Here is a 27,725-nt window from a genome sequence, read left to right as displayed (position 1 = left end):
TCACTCTGCCACATCGACGGACAGCATGGCCTTGATTGCAGGGAACTTGTTGCAGGAGAAGTCAGCAACAAGCTGCTTGGTGCCACTCCGGGTGGGCCGGATCTCAAAACGGACCCGGGACCGCTCCTTGGGACGCAGGGTTGGCACGCTGTGGGGGAAGTGCGCGAATCAGTGTTAATGATGAAATTCACAGACCTCAGGGTGGACAGGCCTCTGTGGCCTCAAGTCCTGCTGTGGTTGGGACTGGATAAGGTCACTGCTTCTTTAGCTCCTTCTAGGTGCCGCCTTGGGTCACCAGGCCACTCCAGTCCTGGCACCCATCAGCAAGAGAACTCCTGATCTCTCAAATACGCGAAACCCCAAGGACCAGCTCCAAGCTCTGGTAACTCAGACTTCCCATGAGTTCTAATCAAATGTGAATGTGTGTGCTTATGGACAGATTCTCGAACTCTAAGATTTTAGAGATGGAGAATCTCTGCTTGCCCTGTTCCCAGAGGTCCCCCGCAACCCCCTCCCGCCACCCCACGTGGGCCCCTCAGGCCTGGGACTCACTCGATCTTGAGGCTTCCCAGCAGCAGGCCGCTCCCCTCCACCATCAGCACACAGTTCTTCACCGGCTCATCCAGCGGGTTGGAGAAGAGCATCTGCACATTCACGGGCTTCCGCATGTGGGCCTGGTCCAGCAACTACAGGGAGAGAGGTCGGTGGAGTCAGGGCACAGCTGTTCCTCTCGCCTGCCACTCAGTGAGAGCTGACGGGGTGGGGCGGGCGACTTGGTGATGAGGAAGACGTCACTGGGGACGAAGGCAGGGAGGACTGCCTGTTTAGTCTTCCAAAGTGCCAGTGGCATATCCTTGCAGGGAGTTCCTAGGACATGGCTATGACTCCTATGCTACATACAGGACACCCAGGCTTAGGCGGACAGGGCTTTAACTCCCCTGCCGGGTTCACGGGTTCCCTTTCCACTCCATCTTGAGATGGGCAGCCACTTCCTCCCAGGACAGCCTGGTTCCACTTTGAGCCGCTATGAGGGCTGGGAAAGCTTTCACTCTGAACTTAATAACAGTACTTTTCTTGAGCCTCCTCTCACTGGTTCTGTTTCTCCCCTTCCAGCCTGGAAGCCCCCTCCTTGGGAGGCTTCAGCTTGCTTAGGCCCACTCCTTTGCACAGGACACGATGTTGGGCCTCCACCTCAATCCGGGCCATTCTGCTGTGATCAAGCCCAGTCTGGTGATGTCCTCCTACACTTCTGGAGCCCCGAATTTCCCTACATGCCACGCTGTGGTCTGGGCAGGGCTCCAACATCATACTGTCTCGAGTCAGGGGCCAGAGAAGCCTAGGTTTCCAGTCAGAAGAGCAACCAGGATGATTTGTGCATTCCTGAAGGTGAAAACTTGTGGTTCTGCCAAGAAGCAGACACAATTGGGCCACAACTTTGACATCTGGTAAGTAGACTAGTCATTCTTTCCTACCTTCCTCTCTGGGCTAGGAGGGAGCAGGGGAGATCATGGGTGGAAGGAAAGCATTTTAAAAATAGAAAATGAAATCATATGGCTGGTGGATTTCTTCTCTTGAGAATCACAACAGGGGGCTGCTTTTGTGTTTGGTTTTTCTTTTTCTTGCCACTAATCCTTACAGCAACCATTTTATAGAAATAAAGCTCCAGTTCAGATAGGTTGAATAGCCAGGGCCTCCCTGGTTCCAGAGACTTTGCTCGCTAGGCCCTGCAATGCCCACCAATAATTTGTACATAACCAAAACATTTTGGAGACCATGATTTCTACCATAATTTCCTCCCATGCTACTCATTTAAGAGTATGACATAATTGGAGGGGTGAAGCGTAATTCTATGCCATTGGGTTACAACAAGGCTATATACATGGTGCCACATTTTTCACATTGATATTCAATTTGGGATTTCCATATATTTGTTTGCTTCTTTATTGTTGTTCACCACTCTGTCCTATTGAACCAAATGCATACATGCACCCAAGGAGAGGATAAGGGCCACCAGAAACCTATGTCTGATGTCAGTGGTTCACGCGTTAAGGAAGGACATCACCCTTTGGAACAATATTCAGATTTCGTGGACTGATTTTATAGTGTAAGGTCCTCAGTGCTAACTGCCAATCAGTGTCAGATAAGACAATGGAGTTTTACCCAAATTATTATCTTTTCATACACATCACTCTCATGAGGTTAAAAATCTGTGCCCTGCTCTGCATGCTTTACGCATTGACTCGTTCAATTGGGATAAGATGGTGTTGATTCTCTGAAGGCCAAAGTAGAGGAGAGAATGTGTTGGGAGGAAATTCACACAAAGATGCCCCAAAGAAGAAAGAGCAGATGTCTTTTAACGAGATTCAGTAAGAAAGTTCTTCGTGGCACATTTCTAGCCTATGTGTATTCTGATTTCCTTTCTGAAGATTTTATAGTTTCTTTAAATACAAAGCAGGCTTTATATGGAAATCCCAAAGATGGCGCGCAAAAGTGTTGAATAAAAGATAACACTATAAGAAGGGCTGAGGATATTGAAAAAAGGGAATATATTGGGGAAAACCCTAACTTCATTTGAACACTGATTGTTTTAATGCAGAATGTTTCCATAACTGCACTGGTTGCTACCCAGCCTCGTTTCCCAGCATCAGGTGTAGGAATCGGCACTCAGCTGTCCATCATGTCTACAGGGACTCTGGGAAGCAAGGGAGGCCTTAACACGCAGGGACAGGCATGGGCTGACAATGCAAACTCTGTGGGTGGTGAAGAATGAAAGCCGGGAGCCAAGTGTCTCTGTTGCAGTGGACAGGGTGTTTCTATTTTACGAATACTGATTACCTCCTCACAGATCTTGTACTGGGGAGACAGCACGGGGCCCAGAACAGTGGGGGACTGCCCCCAAGCAATTGCACAAATAAAGGGATAACTTCAACTAGGACAAACGCTGTGAAGTAAGAGTACACAGGCTCTGAGAGTGTTGAATGGGGGATCAGGCCTAATTTGGGGAGGGGATGGAATGTCAGGAAAGTCTTCCTGAGGAAAGGATACCCTACAAAGGAAATATTTTATTACCCTCATGACAGAGTTGGAACAACTGAGATGTAGAGATTAAGGGACTCACTCAGGATCACTGCTGATAAATGGTGGGGTCTGGATAAAAGGCTACAGGCGCGACACCTGAATTACTGCCCTGCTCTGCTTTTCCCCAAAATGGATGTCCAGTCACTGGTTCCCTAACCCCTGAGGTGGGGGACCACCCCCCTCATCCTGAAGCACAGATCAGACTAACAAGGACACCGAAAGGGCTCAATTGCAGGCTAGGTGCATGGGAGTGGGAGCCTTGGGTCCCCTGACTCTCTCTGAGGCCAGGAACCCCTGCAGCTAGGGTGCGGCTTAGGGAGGGGTGGGACCAGGGCTCCCACAATTATCCAGCTCCTTCAGAAACCTGGGGCTTGGGAGGCTGATGACATTGTGATAGGAGAGAAAAAGACTGTCTAGACAGGTGAGGCAGATGGAAGACACAGCAGACATGTGATCCATGAGGCTCTCTGTGGGACCTCATGGGAAGACCCATGTCCTCTGCCCGTCATTGCCTGCCAGCCTCGGCCCTCAGGGTTGTGTTCCCTGGCTATGGTGGCCTCCAGCCTGGGCTGGGGGCAGGTAGGACCCAGGGGCTTGAGGAATAAAGACAGGCTCGGAGTCAGCACAAGTATTTCCGGCCCTGGTCCTGAGGAAGGGACAGAGTGGTCTTAGGTACTTCCTGAAGACCTGTGAGCCTCTACAGTTTGGGCTCCTGGGAGCGAGCCTGGAAGCAGAGCCTGCAACCAGAAGCAGAAACTGATGCAGCCACTGTGAGGATGCTGCTGCTGGCTGCTGATGGGCCTGGCTGCCTGGAAAAGGGCTCTGGGCTAGGAGTCCAATGGCCCGAGGTCTAGACCTGCCTCTGGTAGTGACTAGCTCTTTCCTTTTCCTCTCTGGGCTTTGGTTTAGTCCTGTGCAAAATGACCAAATATAAGAGCATGAGGTTTCTAAGGCCCACTGTTCTGCAGTTCTGGGGTCTAGAGAGTAGAGGGATGCATGTGAGTTGTGTCCATTTCTGATCTGCTCCACAAGTGTGTCTGGGCACTGGGCAGTGGGCACCCTTCAGGCAGGACCCAAACCCCCTGTGCCCCTCTGTGATCCCTGAGCCTGGGCTGGCCCAGAACACAGCAGGTGCTCCGAGCTGAGTGGGTGTGTGAGTGAACGGAAGAGTCCCTGCAGCTATTCCTCAGCTGGTACCCCCAGTGGGTCTAGAATTGGAACCAAAGAAGCCACAGGGCAATGTGCCTGTTTACCTCACCAGCCAGGGAGCAAGGATATTAGTCTGAGCAAGATCTCTTGGTTGATCCATCTGGCAGAGGCTGGACCCAAGCTGGGCCCAGTCCTCTGCCCCTCCCAGCAGGGAAGGACCTTCCCTGTGCTCTGCAAGGGGCTGTGGCTCATGGGGGTTGACCGGCTGCGTAGGCACCCCTCACTACCCCTTTACCTCCAAGGTCAGGGTCGGGTTGTCCAGGATGACGTCCCTCTCCACCAACACCTCAGCCTCATCAGGCGCCTGGCACACGGCTGTGGTCCGGATCATGTTGTCCGCCTTGAGGTACTTCTCATACTGAGCATATGTGATCTTCACAGGATACTGTATTTCTGGAAGGAGAAGCCAGGGCAGCAGAGTGAGAGGGAGTGGGGTTGGCTTCTGAAACCTTCAGAGCTGATGCCAAGCCGAGTCAGTGTGAGCTGGCCAGGAATATCTGTAGCCCAGGGCTTGACGGAGCCCTCCCTGGGCCAGGCCCTGGAGGAAACACCCCGCCCTGTCTCGTGCAGACTCCAGGTAGGGACCGGGGAGGGACCAGGGAGGGACCAGGGCTCTGGCTGGCTGGGCAGATTCTTAGGAGGATGGGCTCAGAGGGGCTGAAGCCTCCTCTAGATCCAGAAAATGTCAGAAGGCAAGTTCCCTTCTAAGGGGCAGGGGAGGAATATGAATGTTAACTCATTGTCTCGCGATGATAACAATGAGGATAACAATGCAATAATAACTGGGAAGGGAAGCCAGGGATTGGCAAAACGACTGCTTTGGAACCTCCCAGGTCACCTAATAGTGTGGGATTCTATTGCGACAGCATCTGAACCACCTCACCACCTCGGGTCTCTCCTCTTTCCAAGTCATCCACACACATCAGTCAGACAACGCTCTAAAAGAGCTCCCCTGCCCCCCGCCACCCCTTCATGTCACTCCTCTTCCATGTCACTTCAAAGATCTTCCACGACTCCTTGCCAAATAAAGTTCAGAGCTCACAATCTGGCCCTGCCTCACTGAGCCTACCTCACTTCTCTCTTGAAAGAACCTCTGCCTTTCTCATGGTTCCTTTGACAAAACAGGCACATGGTCACCTTCCTGCCAAAGCAGGGTTCCCTCAGATGGAAATGTCTCCTTCAGCTTTTCTCCATTTACCTGCCTCCTCCCCACACTTCAGGACTCTCCCTGGCACCACAGGGCACAGGCACCTCTCCCTTCTTGGCGATCCAGGGCACCGCCACCTCTCCCCCACATGATCATGCTGGGTGGCCTGGGTGTGCCCTGGCACCCACCAAGTCATACGCCCTCTGAGGTGAGACTGTGAGGAAGAAGCTGCCCTGCCTTTAACTCTAAGGGAATTTACCCAGTCCGCCCCCAGCGTGGAGGCAACAGGCCCTTGCACCAACTGCTCCAGCCCTCTCAGAACTGAACGCCGAGGCTCCCTTCTGAAAAGGGAGGGCGACTAACAGCATCATCCAGAAAGCAGGTGACAGCATTGGGCCTCCAAAACCACTTCATCTGCCTCTTCCCTGCCTTCCCATTTCACTCTGCTGCCTCTTGCAGAAGTATGTGTTTGGGGGGACCATTTCTGTCTCGTGAATAATTTTTGGCCTACAAAAATAGCTTTTCCTTTGAGCTCTGAAGGTAAACGACAGCCCGGCAGTTGCTTCTGGTACAGGAAGATTTCTGCTAAAATTCTGTGAGAAGTCAGGTTGCTAGGGGAATGCTGCCTCCGACAGGCGTAACATATCTCAGATTCTCTGCAGACAGAATTCTTTCAAGATGGGCTGTATAATTAATCAGTTTTTATTAATTCTGTCTGTGGATCAAATCACCACCCCACCCTTGTTAATCTGCTTGGTAAGTTCCAACTCTTCATAACAGCTTGAGGGATTTTGCCAATGTGGGCACACCTGCATTCTAATCCTTCCATGGCACCAGGCTTTCTCTGCTCCATCTGCTCCCTTTTTGTCTGTGCTACCCAGGAGCAAGGAGTCACTGCAATATGCCCTGCGGTATATTGCAACCCTTCTCAGGTCAAACCGGAAAAGTGATTCATTGTAGGGTAGGGTGGGAGTGGCATGAGGGGGTGTATGTGGCAGCTATACATCCTAGAAAATGAGGTTAGCATTGGATCTAGCAGCAGGAAACCTAGGACCAAGACCCTGGCATTGCCACTTACTATGACACTTTCTTAAGCAAGCCACAATCTCTCCAAGTGTCAGTTTTGGCCTCCATAAAATAGGGATACTATAATCTATTATTTCTAGAAGGTCAATGAGGTAGTACATAAAGAAGTGCTCTGCATACTGTGGGAAGTATATACCCATCAGGCAGCGATTTGCAACCTCTTTTCATCTCATGGCATACATAATCTAATTACTAAAATGTTGCAGTGCACCAAAACATACATAATGTTTTGCCGATCTGACCCCCAAAATAGGTATAATTTTGATTTATTCACATGAGACAGCTATCGTTGTGTTGGTTGTTTTCATTTTAAAGAATTTGACAATGAGGAAAAAGTGATCGGTGTCCTTGACTAAGTAATAAGGCATTACACGATTTAGAAATTCTTGCGGTACACCAGTGCGCCACACTGGTTGAAAATTGCTGCTGTAAGGGATACTGTGGTATGTCTATCGATTTCCCAAGCCTCCCTCCTTCCTCTCCCAGGGTGTAAAAGAATTTGGGTTGGCAACACCCTAACTTGCACTGTTCACCGTGACAGTAATTTCCAAAACCTCAAAATCCAGGGCTTAACCACAGAGGCCGTGTGCTGCTCCTCCCTTAGACAACTGAGTCAGTTTCAATGTGAACTCTCCAACTCCAACAGAACATTAGGGACCATGGATGCGCGGGGCCTCAGCAACCTATAGGATGAGTTACCTTCTTCAGGGTCCAGAGATACTGTGATGGAGTCCTTCCACACCTCATGGACAAGTGTGCCGTTGTAGACAATGGTCCAGGCTGTCATGTTCACTGTCACTGTCTTCATATCACTTGTCAGATTTTTGAGCATCAGGGCCAGGTTGACTTCTTTGCCCACCGCCAATATGCCAGCAACCTTGAACCTTCCAGAAATGCTGGGCTCCCGTTCCTCTCTTTCGGCCTCGGTTGCAGACGTTGGGCCAAATGTTCTGTTGGGTTTAAGTTTCTCCAGCGCCTTTTCAAATATATTTCTTTCCTGGCTGGAACCTGTGGTGGGGGGACGAAGAGAGAGGCATCTCAGGGATGCAGTGGCAACCTGGACAAAGGACAGAGCCTGTCTGGAAACATGGCCTGGGACTAACACTGGTTCCGCTGCTGCACAAAAATTCTGATCCAAGCAAGTGTTCGGCCTCTCCTCATCTCCATTTCATCCTCCTTAATATGAGGCTCGCAGACCAGCTGGTCTATGGTGCTTTCCCAATCAGACTAAATTTCTAGGGAGCTGTAGGAAAAGCTCTATCAGCAGCTGTGTAAAATTACTGTATGACCTGATATTTTGCTTAGGTCAATTAAGTTACATTTCTTTTTTTTTTAAATAGAAATTCTCTTGTAAGACTTAAAGAACAAACAGATAATTTAAAAATAAATAAAAGCTGAGCTGAAAAGGTTAGAATGGGTTCATAAATTTTAAAAAAGCTATGATTTAGAATGGACTTCATTAAATTTCTTTTCAAGCCACTAAACCATGTTATTCCGCTTTGTTTCTAAAGGTGCTTTAAGAGTTGAAGAGTGGCACTTTTGCCCATGCCAGCGGACGTGAACTTCCCACAGCTGATATGGATCCAAGTCATAACTAGTTCAAACGGCCGAGAGAGTTCAGGTTTCAAAAACACAAAGGACAGGTTTTCTGACCCTGGGTCAGATTGTGGGCCCTGCTCAATGTAATGGTATGGAGAGCGCCAGGAGAATGGCTATGACGTACATTAAAGAACATGGCTCTTGGACACCAAGAGCTGAGCAACCAACTCCAAGCGTCTGAGCCAGTGTTGACCACTTAGTTCACATCAGGCTCTCTGCCTTGACCGGGAGATAGATCCACTAGCAGTGAGAAGATGTTGACCTTTCAGGAACACAGAATATGAACAGAGGTACACAAAGAATTACCATATTTAGCCCTGGCTGGTGTGGCTCAGTGGATTGAGCACCAGCTTGCAAACCAAAGGATCACTGGTTTGGTTCCCAGTCAGGGCACACGCCTGGGTTGCGGGCCATGTCCCTGGTAGGGCGCACAAGAGGCAACCACACATTAATGTTTCTCTCCCTCATTTTCTCCCTCCCTCTCTCTCTAAAAATAAATATATAAAATCTTTTTTTTTTTAAAAAAGGAATTATCATGTTTATACCTGTAGACCATATTTTTGGTCCCCACCTTCCCCAACAAACCTGTGAAATTTTTAAGACACCAGATGACTTATTGTAAGCACTTTATAGCTTAGCAAGTTCTTACCCATAAGTTATGTGTAACAACAAGCTGTGACTTGAGAGGCCAGCTCATTAAAGCCCATCATGTTAAAATTAAGGCCCTAAGTGGGAAAGCGACTGGCCCAAGCAAATAGTCTAATTTGGGGATTAGAGGCAGAGAGGGGGCCAGTCCTTAGGACCCACAGTCTAAGATTCCTCTCACACACCCTACCTAAAAGGAGGCAGGCAGCCAGATTACCCAAGCCGATAGTTCCTGGTGGGCTGGGTTCATTTTGGTGCCCTCCCACTCTTTAGCCAGGCGGTAAGTCCACACCCAGGGCTGATGTCTACACAGGGAGCTGAGCCTTTTGTGCCCAGGACCTCGAAGCAGGCGTGTTTGTACAATGAGGCTCAGAGCCTAGATACCTATATAGGTCACCTGCTGGGCTTACTCAAGACTAAGCTTCCTGCTAGTGTTTTCTCTCTTGGTATTGCTATTGCACAAACGCTTAGCAAGTCATTTTATGAGCTTTTCCTCCTCGGGGCCCTCAAGGACAAACTGGCATCATTAGGTAAGGAGAACTGGGCAAAAACAGGCAGGATGATGAGCCCGGCTGTCACAAAGGGGCTGGGGCGTTGCCAGGAGTCCTGCAGGTATTCCCCTAACCTAGCCACAACCTGGCCCCATTTCATCGCTTGGGATGTTTGACTGGGATGGCCAGAGCACACAAGATGTGACAGTAAGATAAGGCACCCCACAGAATTATATATCCATGCAAGTCGTGCACTTCAAAAGTCATTATTCCAATGAGGCTGCAGATGTTTAAGTTATAAAAATCACCACTATTAATATTAAGTCCTCACTCTGTGCCAGGTGCTCCACTTGGCACTTTATGGACACCGGCTCATTTATACTGAAGGCAGGCCCTGCTACTCTCATTTCACAAAAGAGGAAGGGAGGGATCAGAGGCCCTGAGAATCCTGCACAGCTCTGAGTGATAGGGCTGGGGTTCACTTCCTGCCCTGGATGATTTGTTCTCTGGCTTCTACACTTGTTTCAACATCATGACATTGTTGAAAATGCTCGTCCTACATCTGCCTTCCCCTGGCCTGTGAGCTCTGCAAGGGCAGGGGCCCCATCTGGTTGGTCTTTGTTGCCTCCCTAGAGCTGAGCACAGAGCAGGCCCTGGGGAGTCCCAGTCCATGTTTATGGACTGAGAGAAGGGCCATCTGACACCTATGGGGAAAATGGTTAGCACATACAGATGGGACCAAATTGAGGCCACCAATCTCGTTGCCCTAGACTCGTGCCTCACAATGCCCAGAGGGAATCATCCACTTAAACTTGAAGTCAAACCCTGTCTCCTGTGCTCAGTTTTCCTCTTATGCAAACCGAAGCCAGCACCAACAGCCAGTAGTTGCACGGAGTTTTAAGGTTTACTGTAGGATGTACTGTGGGCACTGTTACAAGAGCACCTTTCTTGCCCCTCAGAGCCAACTATGAGGATCCACTGAAGCAACTACTTCAAAGCATTTTAGGGAGACAACAATGTTGGCTCCATTAAGGAGTGACCATGGCCTGCTAGAGCAAGCATTAATTTACTACGGGCTAGTTCTAAAAATGAACATCGCCTTCAAATGTAGAACTTTTGCACTAGTAAGAATCCTCAGAGAGACAGGCTGTTGGCTCCGATAGCAATTTCCAAAACAGAGAAATGTCATTTGAGTTAAAGGTGGCCTCCTTGCAACTAGTCCTCCCAGTGACTTTGGGGGAACAGCATGCATGTGGATGCTAAGATTTCAGGGACTAGGGTAATCTCTGCATGATGTGGTCCCACCTCCTCCGACTTCTTAGGAAGCATCTGAGGTGAACATAGCACCACCCCATGGCTTTGGGATCTTTGTCCATGTTTTTGTTCAGATCATATTTCCTGCCTGTGTGTCTTGGAGGCTAGGGGAGTGGGCTGATGGAACAACCTCTCTTAAAGCCCCTGGGGACCCCCCATGCGGACCATGGTTCTCTCCGTGCTGTTCAGTCACCGTGCTGTCACCCTGTTTGTGCAATTGGCAAAGAGACACGGCTGGAGATGAGCTGGAATGAGAGCTGCCTGTGCCCCGTGGCAAACTTCTGCTGGCGCCAGTCTGCCCACGACAGTTCTGTCCCCACGGGAAACATTCTGGGGAACTGGGTGTTCAGTGCGGAGGAGCAGCCCTACCATTCAGGCCGAACTGGCTGAGAAAGCGGGAGGAGCATTTGGCGTTTTCTCTTCCCCACCCTATAAGGTGTCTTCCCGTCGCCGAACCCTGAGTGGCACAGCCCCACCAGCGCCCCTCCTACCTTCTGGGTACTTGTACTTCTCCGTGACGTCCATGCGTGAGTAGCTGCCTACCGCCTTCGTGCTGATGTACCTGCCAATGGTATTAGTGTCCGAGGAATTCTGCTTCGAGGTGTTGCGGCTGGAATCGTAGATCCAGGTGATGCGGTCGGCATTAACCTCCGCAAAGACGAAGGGCATGTCGAAGTCCAGGTGTACATCACCCTCTCGGATGCCGGTAACTGAAGCGGGGCCGCACTGGAACACCCCTAGAGGCCAGGGTGCAGAGGTTGGGTGTGAGCCAAAGCCAGGTCCATCTGCAACAGCCCACCCCAGGGCCCGCTCCTCTGGGGACCATCCATAACCACCCAACACCCCTGCCTCTGCCCTGCCAGACTCCTTCATCCCCAACAGCCTTCCCCCCTCATTTGGCACTGGGCACAGACCCTCCGAGACCATCATTATCTTCTGCAGTGCCACCCTGGTCAGACTCCACCTTTCAGGAAGCCTGGCTCAATCTCCCATTCTGTTGGGTGCGTAATTCGTTTTGACCCACTGCCCTTGGTCTTGCTCTCTTGCGCCCAGGGTTGCCTCTTTTCCCCATCTGCAAGTCATTCTTCCCAAATCATCACACCTCTATCCCTGGAAGACTTTCCTGAACATTCAGCCAACAGGGGTCTCTTGCTGCTTTGAGCTCCCAAGCCCTGACTATCACCTCCCTTCTCTAGCACTCAGCATAGATAACTCTGACAGATAGATAGATAATAGATAGATGGATGGGTAGATAGGCAGATAGCTACATAGATAGATGGATAAGTAGGTAGCTAGATAATACGTAGATGAACAAATGGATGAATATAAATTAGATATAGATAGAGATAGAGATAGAGATAGAGATAGAGATATAGTTTCATCCATGATATGCCCAGCTGGGAAAAAAGCAAGGTGCAGCATAATAGAAAGAAGAGTATTATCCCACTTGTGTTTACAAAACAAATAAAAAAGATACACACACAACTTTATGTGCTTTGAACAGTCACTTTCAACGTTTTTTTCCCTTAAATCATGACCTCTAGAAATAGATTTTACATTTTGGCATATATATGAGCCTGAAACAAAAGTTTCACAAGACAATATGTATTCTCACTATGTCCATTGCACCCTGTGACTTTCTTTTCCTTTCCTTCCTCCGACCCCTTTCCATGCCATCCTATTTCATTTCTAACAACGATGGTTACAGCCCACTCACTGGACTTTATAACCACTGATGGGTTGCAGTGAAAAGTTTGAAAAACAGTGGTCCAGATACTATCTGGAGGGTTACTGTTCCATCCCCAAATCTAGTCACATTTGTTGCTTCTGGTAGAGGGGCTGCCGCTGGGGACTTATTTTTCATTAATAGACCTTTTGAGAATGGCTTGAAATTTTTTTTGACCATGTGCACATATTACTTCTATAATTAATTATTTTTTAAGTTTGAAAGAAGCAACTGAAAATGAAGGTAACGTAATCTTGTGCTAGGAAGGACAGACAGCTAGAGGTGAAGCAGGAAAACTGCTGTTGGCAGAGGAACAGCATCTTTCCTTTGTCGCCCAGCGTGTACCGTCGCCTCTGCAGCCGTGATGGCAGCGTGTGCGCACAGGGAAGGCACTCAGTTAAATAGCAGGAGGGGACATCTACTTTGAAAATATTTTTTTGAATCCTATTGTGCCTTCCAGAGATGGAGAGGACTTGGAGGACTTCCCTATGCCACTGTTCACCACCATAAAGAACTGAGAGGCTGTGACTTAGAGCCAAACCCAGAGAAGGGGGTCCTCAGTGGGCCAGCAGGGGTTTACCTTGGCTCCTCTCTTGGGGGGTGGAGTCCAGAACTTGCCATCCATTGTACGAGGGGCCCAGGTCATTCCGCACAAACCAGGCTTCATTCCAGACGTGGAAATTCCTGCAGACAGAACCAGAGGTTGCAGAGCTTGCCCAAGGCCACACAGCAGGTAAACGGCAAAAACCACATCTCTAATCTGAATGTGCAGGGATCTGATACTCATTAAGTGAGTTTACCCTGTGCCAGCTCCTGTGGAGCATTGTCTCACTTAAATTCTCATAGCACTGGGATGGGTACTGTGTTTATATCCATCTCATAAAGTGGAAACTGAGGCTCAGAGAAGTTAAGCAGCTCACAGTGACAGAATCAGTGTGATCAGGTATGCCTAAATCCAAAACCTAGGCTCTTGACTACCATGTTCTACTGCCTTTCTGAGGAGCAGAACAGATCTAGGTCCAGCCAGTGAACCAGCAGGTAAACCTACACAGCTTACTCTTGTGTATCTTCTTAGGGCACACTATTATATTCCATGCTGGCTGAAGATGAATGGGGCTGCTGTAAGAGTGACACCTCTGGCTAGGAGCCACAAAGCCTTTGGGTTGCGTTCTGGATTGAGGAATGACCAGTCCTAAAATGTTCTTCATCAGTGGCATCCCAATTGGTATGTCTCAGTCACTGATCCCCTCCCTCACCAGATGCAGCCAAATTAGCCAAAGTCTTATTCACTCTGGATTCTGCCCTCTTTCCTCCTCTCCAATCCCCCAGCAATGACATTAACGTTGGCTTTGGCAGTCTGAGGTTCAACTGGAAGAAAATATGTCTGACGTAAATCCAAGTTCTATCGAACTTGAAAAAATACGAACTTGAAAAAATACTTTTTAAAAATACTCACGAGGTGGAGAAGATAGCTTTAAGCAAAGAACCAACTTCAGACACCACAAAGGAAAAGACTGATTCATTTGACTACATAAAAATATTAAACTTACATGTAACAAACATACAAACAAACAAACAAATTATGGTTCTATTTCTAATACAGAGGAGTAAGTTCATAGCAGATAGTCTCCTCTGCAGATAACAATGAACTGAAAAAATACAAAGACAACACTCTGAGAATGAACAAAGTGGGAGGACTTTGGAAGAGAGTCAAAACCTGGAGGAAGGGGAGAGCATGGGGTGAGTTACACTTTTGGTGACTTTGCACTAAAGATAGGCCACAGTTGGGGTAAATGCAGGGCAGTAAAAACTCCGACAGACAGCCTACGTCTTTCTGACCTGAAGAAACAGCCTGGGTCACCCAAGGTCACTAAAGAGTGAGGGGGAAGTCCTAGAAAGGCAAGAATCAGAGAAAGGGAAATCCCAATTAGTATATAAACTCTGCCCAAGCTTCTGGATGACCTCTTAACCATGCATCTGTGTGAGGTCAACTACACGCAGTCCAGCTGAAGACAAAAGTACACTGAGACAGGAGTTGCTGCTCACCACTGGTGAGACAGTTTGCAGTTAGAGTTTACCTCAGGTAGATTACAAAGATAAAATATCAGAATCCATTCATACCCAATGTCCAGGATACAATCTTAAATTACTTAACATACAAAGAACCAGTAACTTATCCTCACATGACTTATCCTCAAGGGAAAAGACAATCAACAGTGACTAATTCATATATAATCCGGATTTTGGAATTATTGGACAAGGACTTTAAAGTGGCTATTATAAATACGCTCACTGAAATAAAGGAAAATATGCTCATAACAAATAAAAAGAAGAATTCTTAGAAGAAAAATAGAAACTATTTTTAAAAAGAACCAAATAAAAAATTTTAACTGGAAAAAATATCAACATCTGAAATTAAATAATTCCATGGGTGGGCTTATTTGAATACAGATAACAGAGAAAAGAGACAATAAACTTAAAGATAGGTCACTAGAAATTACTTAGTCTGAAGAAGAGACAGAAAACAGTTGGGAAAAAACCAATCAAGTGGGGAAAACACATGCGACATATATGGTAGACAGAAGTTTACTACAATAAATATTATAAAGGGCTTATAAATCAATAAGAAAATACACAAAATAATAGCCAATGAGCAGGCAATTTTCAAAAGAAATATCACTGATCACTGAATACGTGGAATAGTTTTAACTTCACTGCCATTAAAAGAAAATTAAAATGACAAAGAGATACCATTATACCCATTAGACTAACAAAAATGAAAGCATTGGGTGATACGTGTTTGTTCTGTGGGAAAAGCAGCACAGTCATTCACTGCTGGTGGAAGTTTAAATTGGTATGACATTTGCAGAGGGCAAGCTGGAAATGAGTATGAAAAACATTTAAAACTCTGTAGATGCAATGAGCCAGTAATTCCACTTCTAAGGATTTCTCCTATTAAAAGTCTCATGAGTGCACATAGATGTACATGGAGAGATGTTCACTGAAGCATTGTTGGTAATAGCAAAAATAATGGAGGAAAAGTTCATCAAGAACAGAATGGTCAGATAAATTGTGGGCACAGCCATGCAACCGAATGTTGCAGCGTTGTCCAAAAGAGTGAGCAAAGTCAATCTAGCACTTACAGGGAAAGGTGTCTAAAATAGGTATAAGTTTATAAAAGTATATACAAATATGATGAACCTATTTGGATTTAGAAAATTGTACATTAAAAAATCAGCAGAAGTTAGTCCCCAATAATTTTGCTATCTTAGTTAACCACATTTTAGATTACAGTTTGGTGTATACAGTGTGTATATGAACAGATATTGGTGCACATTAAGCTGAGTTTTCCATTATTTATTTTTGTAATGTTTTCAGTTTCTATAATGAGAATTATTTATTACTTCTATAACTACAAAATAAGTGAATATTTAAAATGTATATGTTACATAAATACTAATGGCTAGTACAGTACATGTCAACATAGAAAGTTATTAAGTATTCTAATAGCCCTATATATATTAACTCATTTAATCTTCACAATGCTCTTAGGAGACAGGAATAATTATTACCCCTATTTGACAGTTCTGAAGACTCGGGCACAGGGTAGTTAAGTGACTTGCTGAAGGTCTCTCCCCCCCCCATCCCACCCTTTCCTCTCTACAATCAATGAAAGTATCCTTGGGTGAGGATTAAAATAATAATAATAATAATAAAAATTATAAAAACTGTGAAGTGTTGGACTTCCAACTGTAGGAAAAAGTAGGAAGTATCTATCATATGCTTTGTCTTGTACCATGCGGTGTAGACTGTGTAATCTCAGTTCCATACTCAACACATAGAGAAAAGATTGGATAGAAAATGATCAAATCTTTAAAGTATGTTAAAAATCAGATTGCAGAGGATTTGTATATTCTGAAATTTCCTATATTTGTGAAAAAAAGTCATCATAAAAAATGATCTCTAGGAAGACCCACAAAATGCCATTTTGAATGGTCCTTTAAGATCAGTTAGGATTCACCCAGGAGAAAGGAGTGGGGGAAGAGGGTCCTGGACCAAAGGAGGAGGCAGGAGAGGGGTGAGAAAGCAGAAACAGCACCGAGTTTCATGTTCATTTTTTTTCCTGGCGGAGAACCCTAGGGGAAGGGCGGGTTGGTTAAAAAATTGGTAAGTAGCAGTTTTAATACTTATTTGCAAGGTGGGAATTTGAGACAGAGCAGATAACAAACACATCCTGGTTCCTCCCTCGTTCAGAAGCCAAGACTTTACTCCACTTCTTTGGGATGTATGTGCCTTTCAAAGGCCCGAGGGCACCAACCATGGAAATTTTGGTTTGTTTCTGTGCGTGCCATACTCCCAGACTTGGCCTCTGTTCCTGTCTTGAGGGGTTTTAGTAGCAGGAGCTCAGGACAAGGACAGGTGGCAGGAGTCAGAACTACCCAAGGCACTTATGAAAAGATGCATTCCTGCCTCTCCTCTCTCCCTCCACCCAAGGCAATTCAAGTGAAATCTTGGGAGTTTATAAACCAGTGCCCTTAGAGACAGCAACTCAGTTGTACTTATCTTTGAATTTATGGGCTTGGGAGACCAGGTCTAGGAAGTGACCTCACACCCCTACCTTTCCCACTGGTAAGCACCTATTCATCCTTCCAAATGCAGTTGAGATTCCACCTCCTCCAAAAACTCTGTTCCAGACCTGCCTAGAGAGTGCCAACCATACCTCTGTGCTGTCTCTGAATCTTGCACATAATTCAGTTATTTGACTTCTTTTACTCCAAAACTGCCAACCTTCTCATGCAGCTGTGACTTTTCCAGTGTGGTTCCTGCATCTCACTGCCCTTGGTGCCCGGTGCCCTGTGCGGGGTCTGGCACACAGGGCATACTTAATCATGTTCCCTGAATTGAATGACTTTGGGGCTGGGGCCGCTCTTGGAGCCTTGGTTTCCTTGCCACAGATCTGAGCAAGGTGCTCTGGGAACGTTGGGGGCTTGTTCAATGTTGGTGGAAACTAGTGGCCGTGGAGAGGTTGCACTAGCAGCCAGGGGCTTGGGCTGAGGGGCGGGGTGCCAGCTTTTCTCCAGAACTGGCCAACTCTACCTCCCCATTGACAGGGCAGGGCTATCCTGGTGCCTTCCACCTTAGAGCTCTATAAAGTCCACAGACAGAGGAATCAAGTCAAATAAATTAAGAAAACAAGTCCAAAATGTCAAGATAAAGATAAGCTTGTCCAGACTGTTCCTGGTCACTTGGTTTCAGAGCAGGCCCCAGAGACTCCTGTACAGTGGTCCAGAAGGGAACTGTACAAAAGAAGCAGCCCAAACATAACTTCCTACAAAACATCTGTACTCATCTGGCCTAGAAAAGTGAGTATTCCAGAACCTGGTGCCTCTTAAGCCAAACCATTCTTATGAACAGAATGGCTTCAAAGAATATGACTTAAAGAAGGATCTGAAAGAAATTGCTGCGGTCCCCTGACCCAGCCCTTCATTTTGCAGATGGGAAATGAAGGCACAGAAAAGTTAAGGAACTTATGTGGAGTCATACACTTATTTAGAGTGCCTACATGTCTCCAGCTGCTTACCCTTACTTCTCTCCAGGTCTGTGTTCTCGTTTATGAAATGAGAAGTCCTCTCTCTAAGGTCCCTTTCAGTCCTAATATCCTTTGACTTGGGAGAGTCCTGTTGAAAGAAACCTGTGCTCCACTCCTGGCTTTGGCGCTACTTCACAGTTTGGGCAAGTCATTTCTCTACCGAGCTCTGGAGACAGGGTTTAGTCTTACAGAGAAGCGGCATTTGCTGCCCAAGTGTAACCAGAGAACCCAGCTTCTCCATCTGAACAGGTTGGACAGACCCAACCTAACCGGAGCCCCAGCTGGTGCCCATCAACCCTTCTGAAAAAATTTCAAGATAAGATGTCAGATTTCTCAAACATCTGCCAGGAGTAATAATAAAAATATTGTCTGGAAAAAAAAGAGAAAAGAAAAAGAGAAAAATATTGTCTGGCGTCTCTCTGCCACTCCAGAGTTTACAAAGCCAGCTGGGTTCAAAGTCCAGCCTCACTATTTTCTAGTTACATGTCCTTGGGTAAATGAGTTTTCTCAAGTATAAAATGGGGATGATCATTATAGTACCCACCTCATCAATTTTGAAGAGTAAATGTAAGCACTTAGGAAAGTACCCGGCACACAATTGCTTAATGCATTATTACTTATTGTGGTTATTATTATTAATTATTTTCTGATGCATAATCTCATTTGATTCATACATTCGAATACTTTAGGAAAATCTGGAGAAGTTTCTAAAAGCTTTCAACATTTGCAACATACAAAGACTCGGATCAAAGTTTTCCTCTCCAAACCTAAACTCTCCTTATAACAATAGGTTAGTAATTTCACTCCAGGCAGAAAATGACTGTGGTTTAATGCCCCCACCCTGAGTGGGATCCATGTAGAGGGAAGAGGAGAGCTCCCTTGGGAGGGGCAGCCCTCATACAAAAAAATGGGGTGAGCTGAAGTGGCAGAGAATCAAAAGATGAAAGCTGGTACAAACTTTAAGTGAACATCTAGTTCTAGGCCAACCAAGTTCACTGACGGAGAAACTTGAGACCAGAGAGATGAAGTGGCTTACGTAAGTGCTAGAGCAGGATGGTGGTGGGGTGGAAACTAGGGCTCAGGACGCCCTGTCCTCAGACCCTCTGGTGCTGATTCCCCACACATAGCCAATGGGGAAAGGGGAGGGAGGAACATCAGCATCCACCGCTTTCTGAGGAGGCTTCAGAAAAAGCTGGTAGGTCTTGGGAAGGTGAGGGTTGGTGAGACTCTCAGCAAAAGTCAGAGATTTTGAGACCTACACCCTCCAATGAGGCAAAAAAGAAAGAGAGAGAGAGAGAGAGAGAGAGAGAGAGAGAGAGAGAGAGAAGAAGAAGAAGAAGAAGAAGAAGAAGAAGAAGAAGAAGAAGAAGAAGAAAAGAAGGAAGAAAAAGAAAGGAAGGAAAAGAAGAGAAAGAAAGAAAAAGAAAGAGAGAGAAAGAAAGAAAAAGAAAGAGAGAGAAAGAAAGAAAAAGAAAGAGAGAAAGAAAGAAAGAAAGAAAGAAAGAAAGAAAAAGAAAGAAAGAAAGAAAGAACTAAAGAAAGAAAGAACTTAAGAAAGAAAGGAGACAGTAGCAGAAACACCCTGGAATGTCTCCATGGGACCATACTTCCCCATGGTGATTACATTTGGAATGAATTATGAAGCCAACGTGAGGTGGCAGCATGAAACAGTAATCAAAAGATCTGGGTTCTAATTCCAAGTTCAGTTTAGAAGCCCCACCTTCCTGCTCCCAAGAAGCCTTTTTTGGTGGCTCCCTCCCTGAGTTGTCACACTGTCTGAGTCACTCACCTGGTGCTTCACACACCATCCTGAGTCATTAATCAGCCTCTACTAATGGCTTCGCCATGCCCTGGTCGCCAACAGCACCAGAAATGCTTTCAGGAGAGGGAATGAGTCTTTAGCTTTCTGATCTCTGCAGTTCCTCGTGTGCAGGATAATTGTGGCAGGATTATGCCAAAAGGGACCCCCTATCCTGCCACCAAATCAGTCACCTTGTTGGACCAATCATTTCGTTTAGTGAAGGAAACCAAGGCCAGGAATGGCGTTGCCCCAAGAAGCAGAACAGGTTGCAGTGGGATTTTGGACAAAACAACAAAAGGAAAAAACCAAGGAGTAGCAAAGATATCCATCTAAGAGAAGCTGGGAAACAAAACCTTGCCATAAGCAGCATTGCCTTTGGGGAGAAGGCTGTATGTGCAGATCCAGAAGAACACCCCAACTAAGCTTTGAACCTGTGGGACCTTGGAGGAACCACATGAACCTTACTCTCCTTTGGAGTGGCTTATATTATGCACTTCCGTTGCTGGCACAGGGTTGTTGTTTGTTTTAACAGCTTTTCTCATTAGTTTTTATTTTCCTTTGACTATCCCATTAGGTACGCTAAGCACGCTTCAGAAAATTTGGACATACTTATTCTGGGATGTTATATTTATTATAACAAGTAATAAAGGATATTTTGTATAGACTAACTTAAAGTTGAACATCTGGAAATAAGATGGCACCTGCTATCAGGTTACCCTCCATATCTGTGCATGTGACTGTGTGTGTGTGTTTCTTTTGAAATGGATTAAAACAATGGATAACTGACATATGTGTATATTTTCTATATAGACACATAGACATTTATGTGAATAAACAAATAATTATTTTTAGTTGCCATCTGGTAATTGGCATGTGGTATAACCTTCAATAGCTGAAATAATATATATTTTATATATATATATATATACTGCTTTGTGAAGCTATAAATACATGCATATGTGTTTTATGCAACTTCTAGTTCACTTGTATTATACATGACATATGTAGGTGTATGCAGATACATGTGCATATGGTCTATTTATGGTTAGAAATATATATGCCCATATGCATATAAAGCTTCTTATTTTCAGTTGGAATCCAGAATAAATTAACTTTTTATTCTATCATCCAAGGTACATAAAAAGTATATAAGCGTAAGAGAAAATGGGTAGCCTTTTTTTTTTAAAGAAAGTCCATAAGTTATATGGATTACTTGAAATGAGATAAATTTAATACTGGAAAATCAATAGCGTCAATGTTTATCTTCTTAAGTTGCAGCATAGAGTCTAATGGACCCTGTAAATTAGGGCAGTTTCGCAGAACCCATGAGCCCATGAGCCCATGGGGTATGAATTGGTATTGACCCGTTCACCCAGCTGCGAGATAGAGCAACCCATCAGAGTCTGCAGAACCCTGAGAGGAGTTGTTTTGGGTTTTGCTAGTTGTATGATGAGCACTGTTGGCATTTTTATTTTAAACTACATGATGGCATGTTACTTGCCTCCCAACTCCTGTTTGGAGCCAGGTCCCAGGGGCCGGGGAGAGCAAGACGCTGCCCAGATTTGGCGCTCAGAGAAGGTTAGACACTCACCATACACTATCACTGCCTTTGTCCAGGGGATTTCCCATGGGGTCGTAGTACACATCCACGCTGAGGTTTCTGTCTGTGTCGTGAGCTGAGTTGAAGTTCGTGATCACGCGGGAAGGAATCCCAAAACACCGCAGCACTGTAAGTCAAGGGCCAGTCTGAGGCTTCATGTGGCAGTGGGGACAACACCCTGGAGCACCCCACTGCTGCCCACTGACCCAGCAGAGACACGTCACACCCAGAGTACCTGTGTTGAGGGTCCCAGCAAAGACCCAGCACTGGCCATATCGGACTGGCCTGAAGCCAGATTTCTTCCACTCCTTGAGGATCTCGACACTGCCGTTCCAGTTCCTGGGATCCCGGCCACCTACGTAGTTGCCACTCCAGTTCCCAGCTATCACACCATTGTCATCATTGCTATTGACCTGGGCAGACAAAAAAAAACAACAACAAACAAAACCTCAAATGAATCAGCGGAGAGTGACAAGCAGAGTTGAGGGGACAAGGTGGGGAGATGAGGAAGGACGGAAGGAAATCAAATGGAAATCAAGTCTTTCTAGGAGACTTGGGAATGGTAATTGTAATAATGTTCCCTTAGGGGTATTGAGTAGTTTATGAATTTAAAAGTGCTTTGCTTAATGGGTCATGTTCAATTGCCCCTAACCCATGTATCAATCGCGTGCAGCGGGGCACACATGGAAACGAAGGCTCCATGGCTTATCAGTGGCAAAGTGAGGTCAGAGATCCAGCTTGCAGAGGATTTCTGTTAAATTTTTTTCAGTCCTCACTCAAGGATATGTTTATTGATCTGAGAGAGAGAGAGAGAGAGAGAGAGAGAGAGAGAGAGAGATCATTGTTAGTGGTAAACACTGATCAGTTTCTGTACCCACCCTGACTGGGAATCCAACTTGCAGCCTGGGTATGTGCCCTGACCAGAAATCAAACCCGCAACCTTTTGGTGCATGAAACGATGCTCCAACCAAATGAGCTGCCCTGCAGAGGATTTCTCCACACAACTGATGGGCTATCGCACAGGCTATTGCTGATGTCTGACTTGGGGGTCCAACGTTTAAAACTCTCTTTTAGTGTACCGGTCTTCTAAATGATCACTTTAGAATTTTAGCAACTAACTACTTCTTGGAAAAAATAAAGAATATTGCTATTCATTCATTCATTCATTCATTCATTCAATTTAAGGCATGATCCTCATACAAGTAACACAACCATGATGCAGTGTGAAAAGAGCATAGAGCTAGGAATGGAGAGACCTGAGTTCCATTGCCTTTTAGAGATACATATTGAAATATTTTTTAATGAAATGATGTAACATCTGGGGTTTATCAAATAATCTGTGGACAGGGGAGGGGGTGGTCAGAGATGAAACAAGACTGGTCTGGAATGGGTAATTGCCGAAGTTGGTGATGAGTATGTAGGAGTTCATTTTACTTTCCCCTCTACTTTCGTGGAAGTCTGAACTTTTCCATAATACAAAGTTAAAAGAGAAAATGAAAGAGAAACCGGAATAACAAGCCCAGCCTTGGCACCGTCAGCTCATCAGCTTGGCACCATCACCATCATCAGTGATTGTGGGCAAGTTCATTCACCATTCTGAGCCTTAGCTCTTCACCTTCCAATATAGAGAAAGTTAGAAACAAGTGAGCTCTCAGGTGGCTCCAGCAGCCAAGTTTTCAGTTTACGACACCCGCACCAGCATTTACCCAAACCCTAAGGCGAGAGGCCAGACCAGGATCTGTCAGCCTGTGAGCCCTGCTCCCTCTTTTTGTGCCCACAAGTGGCAAGGCCTAAGCAAACAGTCTGGGAACAGAAGGATCCTTGCCTGGGACAGGCCCACCCAAGTCTTCTGTGGCGCCTCCGTGTGGCGGGGGAGCTCCGCATCCCACTCCAGGAGGGCCCGGACAGTGATCACAGGATCAGGCCAGATGGGGCCTCCTCCCAGGTGGAAGATTGTGTAGCCCAGCCACCAAAGTGGTAATCAGCAGGGTCATCTCTGGCTGAAAGCTGAGCATTTCAAAGCCCCACACAGGCCATAATTAGCTCCGGGCCCAGCCCAACCAGAAGGCCTGGAGAGAGCAGCAGGGAGTTGTAGCTGAGGAAATTGGCACTGAGAAAATTGGTTTGTCCCAAGGGTGAGAGTGAGTCAGCAGCTGCTGGAGCCTGCTGGCCTCTCCCACCCTCTTCTGGGCCAACGATGCTCAGCTTCATAAGTCACCCTGAAGGCCAGCTTCCCTTAACCTTGGCTTCGGCTTTAAACCCATCCTTCTTGGGCCACTTGGTTTTCAAGGTTCAGCCCAGATCCCACTTTCTCTCTGTACCTTTCCCCAGCCGCCCTGGTTCCCCCACATCTCAGTGCCTCCATGTTCCCTGGGCCTCCTCACTCCTTTCCTGCACGATTTGGTTTAAGCCCTCTTTGATTACGCCCAGATATTTATCATCCAGTTAGAAGATCATTCAAATTCTTAACCATGTAATTAGCTTGTTAGCTTGGATATTCTCCAACTCAAAAGTAAAGAGACTGGGACATGCCTAGTCCATTAACAAAGCAGTTAAAGACACCTCTGGGGTAATTATTTGGTTTCAGAGGATTAAAGATCAAGAACTCTCTGACTTTTGGCTTTTTCATGTGTAGCTCTTGAGCAGGTTGTTCCCATATTTGGATGCTTTCCGATGGAGGTGTTCTCCATATAGAGTGCACCAGTGGGAGATTCCTCCAGGATCCAGCGTGTGCGCATGTGTGTGTGTGTACATGCGTGTGTATGTTTGGGGAAGGGGGACAGTGTCTCAAGTAGGGAAACTGGATGAGTGAAAAGGCCCTGGGTGGGCAGTTCAAGGCCTTGTTCTGGTTTGACTCACACATGAGCTGTGTGCTGTGAGTGAGGCATTTCAGCTTCTGGGCCTTCAGTTTCCCCATAGAGATGATGAGTGGGTTGACCTTCTTTCTTTCTAGTCTGACATTCAAGCACTTTTTCATGGAGGGAATGGATCGCCACAAAGAATTTTAGTGCCTGAGGCTCACTCAGGACTTTACCTCCTTTCCAGGAAGGCCCAGGATGGGGCAACGTCTCAGTTTTGCATCCTCCCAGCCCTGATGGACACTAAAAGGCCAAGCCCTCTTGTCATCTGAGAAAGGCCTCATGATACAGTGTAAAGGGTTTTGGAATCAGGCAGACCTGGCTCCACTTCAGCTTCTGCCACTCACTCACCGTGCCATCAGGCAAGTCCTTTAACTTAGAAGAGCCTCACACTCCACGTGTGCAAAATGGGGATGCTAACAGCCACCAGCTGCCTTTTGTGAGATGACGTGGAAGAGTGCCAGTGCCTAACCCACAGTTGGGTTTGCCATATGGTAACAACTAATTGTTATGGTCCTCTTACCACTCACCATTGCACTCAGCACCCGGCCAACATATTTGGGGTCGCCTCTGCGGGCCACGTCAGTAACAGGATCACGGCGGAAATTCAGACTCTTATCCAGGATTGAGAGGCAAATGTTCAGAATGTCATCTTCAAACTGTTCGAAATGGAACCATATATTATAAAGAAATAAATGACAAGAAGTGTTGGCTAATTAAGGGTACGGGGGCTACGGTGCTGAGAACCGCAACAACTGCCCAGGTGATTTCACTCTGTGGCCTCCAGAACTGAGAGCTACTGAGGAACAGCCACCTCACCCAGCCTCTAGTCCTGCAAGCTTGTCCACAGCTCTTACGACACATGAGGCCTTGTGCTGAGGCCCCTAAATGGATAGGGATCTCTCAGTGTCATGAACTTAGGCAAATCACTTAGCCTGTCTGGGCCCCAATTGTTCCATCTGCATAGCAGAGGATTGGCCCAAGTTCATCTTAAAGTTTCCATTTAACTCTGACTGTGATCTTCAGCATATTATTTATACTCTTGAGGAAGTAATAATAAAGATAAAATATCTTGCTGAACAAGATATTTGGAGGTACTTTCACAAAATAAGACTTACTTTTAGCCACTGTTTCTCAAATGGAGAAGATTAAGCTCTCTCTTGCTTTAGGGTCTTTGCAAGTGTTATTCCTTCTGCCCTCGGTGCTCTTCCCCAAGATATCTACCTGGTTCCCTTGCTTCCTTCAGGTTTTTGATCAAAAGTTCCTTCCTGAGAAAGGATTGCCCAGGCCATGCCATCAAAAGTAGCGCCTTTTCCACCCCGGATGCCTTCTGTGTCCTAACCTATTTTTTCCCCTTCCAGTGAAATTTGACACAAAACTGCAACATAGGAAATGTATCACAGACTAGAATGGGGTCTGGAGGTAGGCAGAACATGCACCTGCCCACCTACATATCTAAGGTATAACACCCAAGTTACCCCAACCTAAGACCATCGTTTGCTAGAATAGAAATGGTGGAGGAAATCCCTAACATTTTCTAGGTTGAGCAAACCTGGAAACTCTGTGGTCTTGGATAGGGACCACAGTAATGAAAGAACTTTGGAAGGTTAAATGTGCACAGCAAGGAAATTTGATCACATCCTTACGTGGAATGAATGAACAGAAACTACCTTTTTGCCCAAGTGTCTCTACTGGGTCTTATCCTCATTTGTGTACTGTGGCACCAATATCACTTCATTGCACCAGTTTAGTTATATGTCTGTTTTGTCCACTAGACTGCAACTCTCTCAAAGACAAGAAATCTATTTATTAATCTCCTGTATTCTCACTGTGCAGCCAGGGTCTGGCACACAGTAGGTCATCAATAAATGTCTTCTGAATGAATGAATAAATAAACAGAAGGGCAGGCAACTAGACAGATTTGGGAACTTCCAGTTGCCTGTGAGGCCAGCTGCTGAGCTTCTTGGGCAATAGGGACATTAACCCCAGGCTCCCTATGGCCCTTTTACCTGTCCAAAGTTCCAGCCAACCATGTTAATGCGATTTGAGCTTCCCACATAGATGGCTCCAGCATCTTCCAGAACATACTCTTCTCTCTCAGCCTGGTTACTCATAAAGACAGTATCCGCTGTTTAACATAAAAATCAGATATCAGGGATTAGAACCCTACAGAGGACTAGAGAGATCAGCCCTCCTCCCACTCCTGAGTACTGGCCTGGGGGCTGGAGCAGGTCGTACCTGCAGCCTTCCCCCCAGTTTCCACTGAGGAAGGGAGCCTTGGGCTATAATGCTTCCAACTCATATTGTGGGAACTGTGAGTTTGAGAGAGAAGCTGGGAGGATCTGAGAGTGTGAAAATGAGACCCCCAGGAATGAAACACTTGCTTCTTTAGGGAAAAAAGCTATCTCGGTGCCACAGATTTGCACTGCAGTCATTGTCCCTTGTGATTACACCATACCATGCAGTTTGTAAAAGATCTGAGATTCCTGCAATAACCCCAGAAGAAATCACAGGATGCCCATTGAATGGTGATGAATTTGAAATTCACAAAGGTAGAGGGACTGCCCAGACTAGCATAGCTGGTTAAGTGGCAGAGCTGGGACTCAAATCTGACTTCTAGCTTCCATGCTTTTTCAATATCAAAAAAAACTTTTCCTAATCGAACCTGAGCCCATGAAAACCCCCTGCCTCATCTCCTTCCCATAGGCATTGCTTAGCTTGTGGCTGGGAGTGTGGGTGGTTAGGCTCCTACCTTGCAACCAGGGGTTGAAGAGCAGTTTAAACACCCCAAGCTTTAGGGTAGCATTACTGCCACCGGAAGAGATCTGCATGCTCAACGCGTACCATCCTATGGGTGCGTTGGCAGGACTGGAGATGGAGATGGTCAGAGTACTGTCTCTCTGAAGCACAAGCTGTGCATTCCAGCTATCACTTCTTGGCGCATTGGAGAGTGGAAACACAGCTTTCGTTCTGGCCGACTCTGAGGGGGAGGGCCCTGAAAAAAAAGACGAGGTCAGTGGAAACCAAGGCTGGACTGTGGGGAGAGAACAGATTCCAATACAACCACAGGGGCCCTTTGAGGGACGTCATCCAAGGAAGCACCACGTTATGGCACTGGGACTACTGGGGAGACCATGTGGGCCAAATTCCTCTTGATTTGAAGGTTAGGATTCTTGGGTTCAGAGACAGGAGGAAACTTGCCCAAGGTCACACAAAGTCAATGGCAGAGCTGGGCTAGAGCCCAGAGCCCAGTGGCCCCAGTGTCACCATCACCACCCCCTGGATGCAGAGCCACTGGGGTTACTCAGGTGTGGGTGTGTGTGGAGGGGTGGGGGTAGCAATGAGTAGGTACCTGTGGAGGTTATGAACGCCAGACTTTCTTCATAACTAAGAGGTCGGTTCAAGGTCAGTGAAAAAGAGAACGGTTGACCTCTCCTCAAGACGAGCTCCTGGCTGTAGTACTTGTCTGTGTGGTGCTCCTGCTGGTTGGCAGCCGTCTGCCAGTTGATATTCTGGAGTTTTATATCTGTGAGAAAGAAAAGAGAGGACCTTAGTTCCTTGGAGGCAAGGAATAGTGGCAT

At 46.5% G+C, this 27,725-nt stretch overlaps 1 protein-coding gene across 1 annotated transcript; it reads right to left on the bottom strand.

Moving 5' to 3' along the window:
* On the bottom strand, positions 1-27,725 carry TGM3 (transglutaminase 3). Its single transcript, XM_054574168.1, has 12 exons — positions 27,497-27,725; positions 26,897-27,139; positions 26,154-26,272; positions 24,675-24,803; positions 21,522-21,699; positions 21,278-21,413; positions 12,876-12,979; positions 11,061-11,306; positions 7,220-7,528; positions 4,523-4,680; positions 553-686; positions 1-148 (listed from the first exon to the last, which is right to left on the bottom strand). The coding sequence occupies exons 1-12, from the start codon at positions 27,723-27,725 to the stop codon at positions 1-3; spliced, it is 2,133 nt and encodes a 710-aa protein (XP_054430143.1).

The sequence above is a fragment of the Pteronotus mesoamericanus genome, unplaced genomic scaffold, assembly GCF_021234165.1.
Source record: "Pteronotus mesoamericanus isolate MK-2021 breed Mesoamerican mustached bat unplaced genomic scaffold, CSHL_Meso_final contig_25, whole genome shotgun sequence".
Classification (NCBI taxonomy): Eukaryota; Metazoa; Chordata; class Mammalia; order Chiroptera; family Mormoopidae; genus Pteronotus; species Pteronotus mesoamericanus.
The sequence above is the reverse complement of the archived record's forward strand: the minus strand, read 5'-3'. Positions and strand labels throughout refer to the sequence as shown.

Bases quoted from the DNA above. Each gene is read 5' to 3' on its own strand.
- TGM3 (XM_054574168.1), bottom strand. From the start codon at position 27,725: ATGCCACTATTCCTTGCCTCCAAGGAACTAAGGTCCTCTCTTTTCTTT. The intron at 21,700-24,674 runs GTGAGTGGTAAG...TTGTCTGCCCAG, and splicing joins GCCGGGTGCTGAGTGCAATG to GTCAATAGCAATGATGACAA. The intron at 687-4,522 runs GTAAAGGGGTAG...CTCTCCCTGTAG, and splicing joins ACCCGACCCTGACCTTGGAG to TTGCTGGACCAGGCCCACAT.